This window comes from Prionailurus viverrinus, chromosome D3 (genome assembly GCF_022837055.1).
Source record: "Prionailurus viverrinus isolate Anna chromosome D3, UM_Priviv_1.0, whole genome shotgun sequence".
Lineage (NCBI taxonomy): Eukaryota > Metazoa > Chordata > Mammalia > Carnivora > Felidae > Prionailurus > Prionailurus viverrinus.
The window spans coordinates 94975782-94989150 of record NC_062572.1 but is presented as its reverse complement, the minus strand read 5'-3'; the positions used below and the strand labels follow the sequence as shown (position 1 = coordinate 94989150).

The window sequence follows — 13369 nt, the reverse complement described above, 5'->3', positions numbered from 1 at the left end:
CCACCGCCCAGCCAACAAAGCCTCCTCGTCACAAGGCCTGACGCTTCCTTCTCTTACAAACAGACGCTGGGTCTGGGGAAATCCCTTCTTCCTCTCAGCAGCATAAGCAGACCTCGAGGATAAGAGTCTCAGTAGGACCACATAAAGCAAGGACACCAAAAATCACAGCACAAAATTAAACTGTCATTGGAATCACAGCCCATAAATGTAGGCCGGGACCTATAGGCTAAATCTAAACAGGCTGATCACCTGCTAAAGTAAAAGATACAACAGGACCCACGTATAACCAAACATTAACACCCAGAATGTCCGGGATAAAATCAAAACCCATCAGTCATACGAGAACCAAAACACTCACAGTGGGACTTACAAAAGGCAACACACACTTAAGCCGAGGCTAGCTCAGATACTGGAATTAGGTGACCACCATTTTAAGCAGCATACAGAAAAACACTTCAACAATCAATCACGAACTCTCTTGAAACAAATAGAAACTATGAAACTGAACAATACAACAGCGAAAGTACAATACTGCTGGATGGGATCAATAGAAGAGTGAAGACTACAGAGGACAGAATTGGGGAATTTGAGAACAAATCAATAGAATGCACACAATCTGAACACAGAAGAAAGAAACTGGGGGGGGGGGGGGGAAACAGCCCAGGGAATTACATAACACTAACAAATGTCCAACATTTGTATCATCTGAGTACCAGCAGGAGAGAGAGGAGATGGGGGAACCAGAGAGAGAGTACACGAGAAACTAACGGCTAGAAACTCCCTAACTTTGGTGAAACAAACCCCAACAGATTAAGAATGCTTAACTAAGTACCAACCAAGATAAACTCAAAGTCCACAAGATACATCACAGTTAAACTTGTAAAAATGAGAGACAAATAAAAACTTGAATGCAGTCAGGCACAAATAACACACTGGCCGTAGGGATCCCAATTCGAGTGGCAGTGAACTTCTGCAGAAGTCATGAAGGGTAGCCAGACATGTAACAAGAGTTTTCAAGTGGTGAGAAAAAACTGTCAACCAGGAATTCTATATCCAATAAATCTACCCTTCAGGAATGAAGGGTTAGTGAAAACATTCTAAGATGAAAGACGTTTCAAGATTGGCTATACTAAGTTTCTCAAATAGAATGGATTGGGGGAAAAAAGAGAATCCTGGAACACCAGGAAGGAAATGAGCAAAATAGCATGAATAATAACAGAATGACCAAAAACATTGGTACGTACAATGAACTATCCTTATAATCCCGAGTTTTATAAATTGTATTTGATGATTTAAACAAAAAGTGTAGGGGCATGTGGGTGGCTCAGTTGGTCAAGCATCCGACTTCGGCTCAGGTCATGATCTCGCAGTCTGTGAGTTCGAGCCCCGCGTCAGGCTCTGTGCTGACAGCTCGGAGCCCGGAGCCTGTTTCAGATTCTGTGTCTCCCTCTCTCTCTGACCCTCCCCCGTTCATGCTGTCTCTCCCTGTCTCAAAAATAAATAAACGTTAAAAAAATATATAAAAAAATAAACAAAAAGTGTAACACCTTCTGATATGAGTTAAAGTGGGGGGGGGGGGGGGGAATGGGTAAAGGGACCAAAATGCAAGCAAGGTTTACACACTTCACACTCCATGGAGTAAAATCCTAATACCAACATACCATGGTGGTAAGTCCCTGTGTATGTATACTGCAATACCCAACAGAGCGAACACAATAACACTCAAGGACCTACACTCAAAAACACTGGGGAGATATCCAAGAAAAGCTCAAGTAACCTAAAGGAGGGCAAGAAGAGAAACAGAAGGGGAATGAGAATCAGGAGAAACAGAAAACAGACCATAAAATAGCACCTGAGCTCTAAGGTAGCAATTAACTTAAAGGTAAAGGGTTTAAATACAACAATCCAAAGACAGAGACTGAGAGTGCTTAGTGGCAGACCACGATCCAACAAAGGATTTGAAACTCACTTCAAATTCAACTTAGGTTGAAAGCAAACACGATGCAAACATTAAACCACAATATGGCAGAAGTAAATTTCAGAGCAAAGAAAATTACCAGAGACAATGAATATGGTGTAATAAAAGAAACAAACCACCAGAAGACGAAGGGATCCTAAATATCTACGTACCAAAAACGGAGATGCAAACCATGATGGAAATCGATTGTGAAATAAGCAGGATAGTTCCAAATAATGATCTTCTAAAACCGACCACTTGGAGAATTACTAACGCGATTACTCTCACAGGTAATATGAGGGAGGAAAGGAGAAATGGTACAAACACCAGACACAGGCACCTTACAGCCCTGTAACTCTCGGCAGTCCTGTAAGACCCAGTGTCCCCGCTTTTACATCCCAGGAAACGGGGGTTCCGTTTAAGTAAGATCAAACAGCAAGTAAGTCAATGAACCAAGATTCAACTCAGCTCTGTAACATTATAATACACGTTCTTCGACTGTATGTCATAGCCTTTCAAACAGCCTGCAACAAAAACTACCTTAAAACTAGAATCCTGAAGCAACTGGATATTGAAATATGCGGTTTTCTTCCTCTTATGTATTAAAAGTTAATTGCTTCTAAAATTCCTCAGGAATAAAATTTCCATTTACTGTAGAGAACAGTATTTCTTCTTTCCACTTCTTTTTCTAATAACCCTACCATTTATTAAATGCGGTGTTCTTCTCTTTAGGTAAGAAATAAATATGAGCTAAAACCAACTAAGGTATGAGACCTCCATTGTAAAATGAAAGGTGGGTAGGTTTTCAATCTACCCCTAAACTGTGGTCCCCATTAACCAACTTAGCCTTCCGAACTTCCGTTTCCCATTGCTACAAGCAAAAATTCTTGTCAACAAAAAAATACTTTGTAAACCCATGATTAAGTAAAAAGTGTAGTCTGCAAATAAAACGAAACGACCCACATTTGTGAGAACAGTGCTTGCCCGTGAAGGTACATATTTGTGACGCTAAGTACAAGTTACAGGGGTCACGTCCACAATCTCTCCAGTAACGCCCGGAGGTTCGAACACCGGAGCGTCCGCGTGACTTCCCGCCGGCGCAGCTGAGGGCGCAGCTGAGAGCGCAGCAACGGCACGGGGGGGGGGGGGGACTCGTCTCCGTCTGCGATGGGCGCCAGGGCACCCGGGGTCGGGACAGAGGGCCTGACAGCGCATCCCGGAGCCCCCCCCCCCCCACCGGGTGGCCGCCCTCCCAGAGTCCCGGCGTGCTGGAGTCGGAAGCACTGTGCGCGGCCTGCGGGTGCGCGGACAGACCGGCTGGGGAGTCGGGGACCGGCCGCACCTGCAGGGGGACCCCACCCGGGCAGGGAGCGGGAGGGGGGAGGGCGGGGGAGCGCCACGGAGAGCGGGAGGTCCGCCCCGTCGTTACCTGCTGGGCCACTCGGCCCCCGACCCGGGCCCCGCCGCGCTGTAGGAGGCCGCGCGTTTGCGGTGGGCCGCGGCCGCCGCGCTGCGCACCGGGTACAGAGGGATCTGGTCCGCCATGCTCCGGCCGCCACCTTCCCGCCCCTCCCCGGCCCCACCTCAACTCGCTGCCTCTCCCCGCCCTCTGCGCTCAGCTCCAACCCGGCCGAGACACCGCCCGCTCGTCTCTCCCCGCCCCCCGCGCGTCGGGGCCCGATAGCGTCACCGCGCGTCGGGGCCGGATGACGACGGCGTGCGGCGAAGGCAGGAGGCGGCAGCGCCCGGAGGTCGGGGCGCGCGTCCCGGCCTGATGACGTCACCGCGCGGCGCGGGAGCGAGCGGAGGCGGTGGCGCCCCGAGACTCCGCCCCCCCCCGCGCGCCGTGTCCGTTGGCGTCACCGCGCGACCGGCGCGCCAGCGGAGACAGCGTGGCCCCCGCGGCCCCGCCCCGAGGCTGGGCGCGTGCGCACACGCCGCGGGGCGGGGCTGGGCTCCCGGCCCGGGGCCGCGGCGCCGCGCTGTCGTATCCCGCCGCCTCGCTCGGGTTTGACCCGCGCCTCCGGACAGGGACTTCCCGGGGTCCGTTGTTCCCGGGGATTTCGTTGTTCCCTCACATCGCCTCCAAGCGGCAATCTTGACAGCTAGGTCCGGAGAGACGTCTACTTCGCTACCTTGCTCTTGAAGGTTGTCAGTCTTGAGAGCTTGGAAATTTGCTCCGAACTCTTTCCATGCTTTACAGTCGAGTTTTCTTCTGGCCACATACATGGCCACATTTCTAAAGTAGAGTTGACCCTGGGGTAACACGGGTTACGTGTGCTTCCTCCCCGCCCTCGTAAGTTTTGACCCAAGAACTTGACCGCCAGGAGCCTGCTGTTGACCAACAATATTAACACGTATTTTGTATGTTGTATGTATAACATACTGTGTCCGTACAATAAAAATCTAGCGAAAAGAAGATGTTATGCAGGAAATCATAACAGAAAATACATTTACAACAATGTGCGTGTATTGGGAAAATCCCCGTACAAACCCTTGTTACTCAAGGAGCAACCGTATGTTGGCGAGTAGATCTTACATTCCAAGACCAAGATGCTAAAGGCCCGGTAGTGACGAAGTCCTCACCCGCCCCCAGTGGTGGCCGGTCCCTTAATGCGCCGCCGGGAGAGTCTGTGTGGAGAGCTCCTCCTGGGGTCGCCTCTGCAGGGGATGCCGCCTCGTTAGAGTCACGGTGGACCCGCTCCTTACAGGGGCGCACCCCCCTGCGGGACAACAGCCTCTCCCAGCGCCCCACAGCCCAGCCAGTCTTCTGGGAAGTTCCCGCAGCTGCTTGCTGGCCCCCTTCAGCCCACCGAGGCCTGTGAAATGCACCTGCCAGCACCCGCCGACCAGCCGGAAAGGCTCCTCCGGCTCCAGAGTCCCACCTTCTTAGGATGCTGGCCAGTCAGCGTTTCCTCTCTTTACCTGATAAAACTGCATCTCCTTTCTAACACCCTGAACTCCTGGTAAGATAAGAGTGACACCAGAAGGGCTACTTTGCCGCAGGTTTGTGACTCAACAGCCTTTATTAATTTTGTCTTGGAGCTGGTTTTGTCTTTAACATTTGAAGCATTTATTTCAATGACTTTTTTATTGTGAAGATTTCTCATCGGTCCTTTGTCCTATCCATCTATTCTTTCATTTGTGCCTGTTTTGTTTCTTACTTTAAATTATCTGAGGAGGGGCGCCTGGGTGGCCCAGTCGGTTGAGCGTCCAACATCAGCTCAGGTCATGATCTCAAGGTTCGTGGGTTCGGGCCCCGTGTCGGGCTCTGTGCGGATAGCTCAGAGCCTGGAGCCTGCTTCAGATTCTGTGTCTCCCTCTCTTTCTGCCCCTCCCCCCCTCACAAAAATAAACATTTTTTTTTAATGTTTAATTCTAAGGAGAAAAAATGTTTTGATTGTTGATTTATTAACTGTCTTTTTTACACTGGATTTCTTCACACGTCTTGGAATTTAGGTTTGCAGGCACAGGGTAAGTGGGCCGGGAACACTGGCTCTTCCCCCCTGCCCTCCACCTCCTCACTCCTCCCTGGTTAGCAGCCTTCCTGCTGCTTCCACTGTCGGCCCAGAACTGGGGCCCACGTGGCATGTGAAGGTTCTCGGCAATTGGGACAACATCAGATCTAGGGTCTGCAGACAGTGGGATTCCTTCTGGGTCTTCCCGTCTTCATGCTCCTAAGCCCCCACCCTGTTCAGAAGCCCTGGGCAGCTGTGGGCACCAGCCGTTCGTTGCTTGTTGTTTGTTGCTTGTTCAGCTTCCTACTCCTTGTAGGAGGCCTGGCCGGCTCCCGGGGAGAGCCCATCCCCCACTCCGGGGCCACCTTCCAGGCCCAGAAGCCGGCCCGCTGGGCCCACTTTGACCTGGTGCTGGTCCGGTAACATTGGTGTCTTCAGGCCCTGCTGTGTCTTCTTGTTTTCTAATTCCATAATTTATAAATCTGTTACGACTGTGTGTAGGAAGCACTGTGTTCAATATAAACTTCTAGATTCTAGGCTCATCCTGACTCAGTATTTTCATGTATTACTTTCTCAACTTAAAAACCTACTTGTTAAAAAGTCACTATTCTAGGGGCGCCTGGGTGGCGCAGTCGGTTAAGCGTCCGACTTCAGCCAGGTCACGATCTCGCGGTCCGGGAGTTCGAGCCCCGCGTCGGGCTCTGGGCTGATGGCTCGGAGCCCGGAGCCTGTTTCCGATTCTGTGTCTCCCTCTCTCTCTGCCCCTCCCCCGTTCATTCTCTGTCCCAAAAATAAATAAACGTTGAAAAAAAAAAATTTTTTTTTTAAAAAGTCACTATTCTAAGTAGGTGCTCCAACTTCCTGGTTCCAGTTTGCTACTCAGCGGCTTTTTCTGAAGCTTGAGTACGGGCCACTCTGTGGACACCGCTGTCAAAGGATGCGGTGACCTAACTGCAAAATGAACTGTACTCATTCCTTCCCTTCCTCAGACTCACTGTCAGCAGCAGCTGACCGTGCTACACCAGGTGCTCAGACACCCTGCACAGCTGACAGGCTCACACCGGCCGGACACCCACACTTGAGTTCACATATTAACACCAGGTCCTGGAATTTTTCCTTCTGTGGTAACTTTGAGACAGATCCCCTGGCTCTCCTCCTTCGAGAACTCCACCTCTCCCGGATATGTCTCTTGTCACAGCCTGCCCACTTTAAAATAAAACCCCTCGAGTCTTTTTTCCAAACCCTCACCTCCCCTGCCTCCCTTTCTGCAGTACTCGTTTAGTTTAGTTTAGCCAAGATTGTTCATTCCCATTTTGTGGAGTGAGGCACAGGCACGTGGGGGATACAGATATAACTAAGGCAGCGTCTGCCCTGCAGGAGGCTCCTCCTGGGCAGGAGACACACGTGCAAACTGCCCAAACTGTCGTTTGGGACGCGGTGGAACCTTCGCCGTGACACAAGCCTACAGGTCTGTTAGGGTCTCAGCAGGAGCCGGGCGGCCGCTGCAGCATTCGGCGAGAGAGTTTGGTTGAGGGACTGTACGGTGTGGATGGGAATACAGCACCAACGTGGTTGGCCGGACTCCCTGTGACAGGTCGAGTGGAAGCCTTCATCGCCCCCAGGCTCCAAGAGACGGAAGAGATAGAACGTTGCTGGAGCCCGACCCCCCACAGGGGCTGAGGCTGGAGGGCGGGGGTCAGCGCGCTGCTCACAGGCAAAATCTACCTGTCGCCTGTTTAGTAAAGAAAGCTTGTTCGGACACAACCGCACTGCTTTGTCGACATAGTATCTATATGTGGATTCTTTCAAGCCACAACAGCAGAGTTGAGGAGGCCCTACAAAGGTCATATGACCGTAAAGCCTATTTCCTATGTGGCGCTTTGCAGGGAAGTTTGCCAACCCCTGTGACGGAGGCCCGTGGCCTTGCCAATACCTGGGGACGGGGTGGGGGGCGAGCACTGATGCTGTAGGCCGCAGGTGCTTCCATGGGCGGGACTTCCCTGCAGTGATCGCTGAAGTCTAAGGAAAGAAGGTGCAGGAGCAAGTTAATGGGGGGGAGGGAGGGCAGAGAGTATCTCATTAACCTCAGGATTAACAGGAAGGCACAGATGGGGGCACCCAGCTGACACAGTCAGTGGAACTCGCGACTTTGATGTCAGGGTCGTGAGTTGGAGCCCCACGTTGAATGTAAAGATTACTTACATAAATCAGATTTTTTTTTAAGTTTAAAAAAACAGGTGGAAGAAAAAGCCAACGGATAAGAAGGTAGAGTCACACCCGAATGTCAGTTTAGGTGCATCAAATGTAAGCAGACTCGACACCCCAATAAAAACTCAAATTGCCAGACTGGGCTGAAACCCAATCCAGCCGCATGCCTGAGGTCTAAGAGGCCTCACACCAAATGTAAAGTCACAGACAAGTTGAAAATAAAAGGATAGAAGATACAGACCGTGCCAGTGATCACAGGCCACAATCACTCCCCCAAAAGGAGAGCTCCGTTAATGTCCCCCCACTGCCGCAGACCAGGACCCCGAGGCACAGGACGGTTAAGGGCCTGCCCCGGGTCACAGGGCACTGCTAGCACAGCCAGAACTCGAACCAGTCTCCGAAGACCATGTCGTTAGCATCTGAACCAAAGTTGCCAGCTGAGCTTTAGAAAGAGAATGTCACAGGGGCGCCTGGGGGGGGCTCAGTCAGTTAAGGGTCCGACTTCAGCTCAGGTCATGATCTCACGGTTCGTGGGTTCGAGCCCCGCATCAGGCTCTGTGCTGACAGATCGGAGCCTGGAGCCGGCTTCGGATTCTGTCTCCCTCTCTCTCTGCCCCGACCCCACTCACGCTGTCTCTCTTTCTCAAAAATAAATAAAAAAGTAAAGAGAGAAAAGAAAGAAAAGAAAGGAAAGAAAGAAAGAAAGAAAGAGAAAGAAAAAGAAAGAAAGAAAGAAAGAAAGAAAGAAAGAAAGAAAGAGACAGCCTGTGCCCGGAAATAAGGAGACAGGAGGCTGGCCTGTCATTTCCAGTCATATGGGGGCACAGGGAGCCCGAACTCTAGGAGAGTGCACTTCGTTCAACTCACTGCTCACTGGTGTTCAAGGTCCTCAGCTGAGGCGATGACATGTTAACCTGAGGATTTTGCCAGCAGAGAAGCAAGTTGTTTCTGCCCGGGAAGAAAAGATAACCCCAAGGGATATTTTGTCCTTCAGGAGATCAACAGCTTCTGGCATCTAACTCCGCGACCTCATCCTGACATCCAGGAACTCTAGGTCCCAGAGAACTCTCCGAGGCTGTCCTGGGGTCTTAGCCGTTGTATCTTCCCTCACCGTCCTCTCAATTCGCGAGCCGATGAAGTGTGGGCACGTGTTCGTCATGCGTGTACAGGAGGGGGCCTCCCCCCTTCGGTAACTGTGCTGTGGTGTGTGCCACGGTGCACGGTCAAGGTGAAAAGGACAGCCCCGTGCGGGAAATTCGCACCCATGAGCTCTGCCTCGCCCCCCGTGTGGGGGCGAGTGGAGACGCACCGCCAGGGCTGGAGGTGCTGGTGCAGCGGGGGGCCGGACCCCCGTGTTCCCCGGAGCTACAGACGCAGTCGGGTCCTTCGGCAGCTGGAGAAACGGAGATCGCCGACCGCTGCACGGTCCGTGGGGCCAAGGTGGGCGAGATCCCGGAGAAGGGCCCGAAGGTGTGGGAGTGCGAGTTGAGAAAAAATACCTTCTCCCGGCCTGGAAACGTTGGCTTTGGGTCCATGAGCACGTCGGTCCGGGGAGCAAATACGACCCCGGCATGGGTGTCTGCGGCCTGACTTCTCTGTGGCGCCAGGTTCCAGCCCCAGGACAAGCTGCACTGGGGCCAAACGCAGAGTAAGCAAAGAGGAGGCCGCATGCTGGTGCCGGATGTGTGGCAGAATTGTCCCTCCTAGCAAATCGACTCCCGGTCCTATCCAAAAGGCCAATAAAAACTTTTCAGTGGAATGTTCAAAAACAACATATGCGCTAGCAAAAAAGAAAGAGTTCCAAATGTCACAGAAGAGCTTCGGTATGCATTTTTTAAGATCGATGATGACGGGGCTTATCATATTGTGGAATTGAAACGTCGTTCAGTTCAGTACTTTTTAAAACGTGACGTCCCAGTTCCATTTGTCAGTGTAGATGCAACATGCCAGGAACGCGCCATCTGTAAGTATTCACAGTTACAGTGGAGACGTGCAGTGTCAATACACAACGTGTGAAGGGATACATACTTTCCCAAACTCCTCTCAGGGCGTCAACGAGCAAGAAGTTTGAAGACTGCTATTGTAATGCACAATACTTAAAAAAAAAAACAAAACAAAAAAAAACAAAAAAACTACCCTGAAAGATGAAACTCGTGGGAAGCCATCTTTAAAGGCGTCATCACAGGCCAACTTTAGCGCCCACTCCCTCTCCCTAGGCTTTCTTCCGCCCACCCAGAAGTGCGTCCTCTCCCAACAGCAGAGGCAGGAAGGTGCGAGGCTTTGCACAAAGCCACCTTGCTCCCACCCCTCCACCACCCGTCTCAATTCAGAACCGCCCAACACGGACCAAAGTGTGAGATTTCCCACGCCACGTTGCTCTCCTTGAAAACGCGTACCAGGGGAGGCGTTAGCCACCCTCCTAAGGGGAGATGACTTGACTGCTTAGAAAAGGAGGAAAACGGAACTACGGGTTCGTTTCTGTGCATCCGTTTACCACACGAGGGGCTCGCGTCAATCACAGCAAGCTCGTCATTTAACAATATGTATTTTGTGCAGAATTTATTCCAGCATTTCATCCTCTGAAAGAAGGTGACCACGGGAATGGGGGTGTGTGTGAGCGCGTGTGCAAGAGTGTGGGTGGCTCCGCCGCTCCCGTCGTGCCCGGAAAGCCGGGGCTGGAGCAGAGCTTCCCGTCGAGGCTCGCGCCCAGGTGCGTTTAGACCGATGGATCTAGAAAAGTCCTAGTCTCCTCTAAACCGTGCATTCAATTGCCGTTTTGTACTGAACCGTCTACATCTCAGCTGTCCCGTTAAATGGGAAAGTGCAGTTAACAGCTTCTCGTGGATAGTCTCCAAGGGCTGCACTCAGAACAGAAACCCCGAAAGCGAACTGCGCCCTTCAGAGCCCCGTTACGGGTGGTTGGGGGCTGGGATCCAAACCGCCGGCCCGCATCAACGGCTGTGGGGCCAACAAGGTCTTTCCACCTTTACGTCCAGCACGTGCGAATCTCTTCCCAGACACGATACCGCCATCTGGGTAATGACAGACCCGGGAGGGGTCTTCACAGAGTTCTGGAAGAAGTCACTCTTGTACCGAAGCGTCATTTCGTCTCTACCACGTCAGGCGGGTGGAGCCAGTCACTTCAAACCCTTACCGGGATGCTATCTGGCCCAGCCGGCCCCCTGCTGACCGCGGGAGCCCGCAGATACGGCACAGGACGCTTTCCCTTTTTACTGTATTTTTAACTAAAAGTCTACCATTGGAGGGCAGTGGACACACCATTTCCCTGAGCGTCAGGGGTCCCTCACGGTGAGCCCGCACCTCTGGACGTACTCCACGCCAGTGCCGTGCAGCCGCCTCTCCCGCCACGGGACGCGAGTGCACTGTCCCGGCCACACTTGTGCCGTGGCTTCTGCACTCTCACTGGCAGTTGGTACCTCTTGACCCCCCCCCCCACCCCCCACCAACCCTGCCAGCAGCTGCACGTTGTCCTCTGTATTTAAGCGTCTGGTGGTCCACCACCGTCTCCGTTGCCCGGCCCGCTCCGGGCGGCCCTGGCCGTCCTGACCCACTGTGTTGCTCATGGTCCCCCCCTCGCCCGCCAGGGACGTTGACCGCTGGGTGGAGAGAGCCATCGGACAAGCCGGCTTGTAGCAGGGCGTCTGGCGGGGGTTATCAAGTGTCAAGGCTCTGGCCCGGACGAGGCTGCCCTCCTGGCCACCACGAGGCTGCCGTGGGTCCCTGTCCCCTCCCCCGCTGAGGATGCCGTGCTTCTCGGCCCTCTGTCATCTCGCCACCTGGCGCCTGTCAAGGGACCCCCGCCACTTGGCTCAGTGTGGGCACGGACGTCGCAACAAACGCTTTGGAATGAGTGGCCCTCCCACGTGGTTCTGGGATGCTGTGGTCATAACGTCACAGACAACTTATTCTCCTTCGTGATGGGAGGTCTCCACCATTCTCCAGCCGCTCTCACGTGGGGACAAGTGTCTTCCTGTGACACCAGGGCGTGAGGGTGTGCGGATCCTGAAGACGCACCGAAGGCCGCACTTCTCGCCCTTCCTGGCTGAATCACCGGGTCAGACGGGTCTCGGGTTTCATAAGATGTCACTAACTGTGGAAAAGGCACCTGCGACTCCCGTGAAGATGAGAGTGCCTCGTGAGACAGCCCGGCTCAGAACTGAAGGCGTCTCTCATCTGTAACCGCCTGCTCCCCACTCCACACTCACTGATTACCCAGGAGCGCAGAGGTAGCAATTATTTATAATAACTTTATTAGGTATAATTTGCATCGACCTTCTGAAAGGATCGCGTGCGCTTCTGAGAGCTGTGTATTAAATGCAAGCACCCATCCTTGACCCTGCCCCGTCATCTCGGTGCACAGCAGTGTCCCTTTCTTCCCGGGAAGGACAGGTACAATTTGTCACCGCACAAATTATACGTACTTGCTGTTGACATTCTTTTGTCAGACAAATTACTTGTACTTATTATGCTGAAGGCGGTTTCCACGAACATCTCACATTATGAAAGTCTGGGTTTAGGCTGAGACGGAGAGGGTTATCTTTCGACGGTGGACACAGAGATGCAGGTCCTGACAACACGTGTCTGTGACTCTCCTGGGAGAAAAGCTGGCATTTTTGGCGCCCAATGCTTGCAGCTCTGGGCCTCCACTTGGCCACCACTGCATGTGGCGGCACCGGCCCCGTGAGGCACACAGATGCCCCTCTCCGCATCCACGAGGGACAGGGTGGGGGCTGGAAGGGCAGGAAGCCACATCCAAGTGTCACTTCCAAGTGTCACTTCCGGCAATTTCTAGCACTTACCAGAAGCTTCACAGAATGTGCTGCTGGCATTGCAAACCAGCCTCTGAAAGTCACACACTGCCGATGACAAAGAGGGCAAAGTTTGAGGAAAGACTCCAGAAAGCACTGGTTAATGTTTTTCTTTAAAAAAAAAAAAAGAAAAGAAAAGAAAAAATAAATTTAAAAAAGAAGAAGAAAGGAAAGTTTCCGGTGGCTCAGTCGGTTAAGCGGCCGACTTCGGCTCAGGTCATGATCTCACGGTTCGTGAGTTCGAGCCCCACGTCGGTCTCTGTGCTGACAGCTCGGAGCCTGGAACCTGCTTCGGATTCTGTCTCCCTCTCTCTTTGCCCCTCTCCTGCTCACACTCTGTTTCTCTCTCTCAAAAATATAAAGAAAAAGAATAAACAAAACAAAATAAAAAAAGGAAAGTTTCCTTCCCTCACGAGAATATTGTGCTCAGACTGAACGGTGAGGTGGTTGAGGACACAGGTTAGCACCGAGTCCTTGGCCCCTGGTGTCCCTGCTCCCGGAGCGTGCCGACTGGCCTCGCCAAGTCTGGCCGCCTCCCCTGCTTGGAGGGACCAGCGGCATCTGCCCGCCAAGCTCTCAGGACAAGTCAGTGACATCAACATTTAACCATTTAGCTTAGTGCCTGGTACAAAGTCAGCAATTTTAACGTGGGGCTTCTATTATATTTTTATAATTACCAAAGAGCAAAAACTCTCATTAGAAAATGTGGCGTTGGCCTACCGTGCAGATATTTAGGACGTTACTAAAGTTCAAAGTAGGGCTGGCTTTTGCTGAGCCAACCGCACGGGGTGCTATGGGAAGACCCAAAGAACTCCCCTCCACCTCTCCCTCCGAGAGGGAGCAAGTCGGGGCAGCCACACGGCCTCCTGGACCGGCCCTTAGCACTCAGGTGGGCCCAGTGGCGGCTGGACCAGGGC

The 13369-nt window shown here is 52.5% G+C and overlaps 1 protein-coding gene across 4 annotated transcripts in view; it reads right to left on the bottom strand.

The window, feature by feature from the left end:
- ATP9B (ATPase phospholipid transporting 9B (putative)) overlaps positions 1–3552 on the bottom strand; it is a 248910-nt gene extending 245358 nt beyond the window's left edge. For 2 of the 4 annotated variants that reach the window (XM_047828023.1, XM_047828022.1), the window contains exon 1: positions 3387–3552. In XM_047828023.1, the coding sequence (XP_047683979.1) occupies positions 3387–3502 (116 nt within the window). In that variant the 5' untranslated portion in view covers positions 3503–3552. The remainder of the gene's footprint in view (positions 1–3386) is intronic. The other 2 variants (XM_047828019.1, XM_047828020.1) reach the window with 1 other exon arrangement.
- Positions 3553–13369: the final 9817 nt, after the last annotated feature.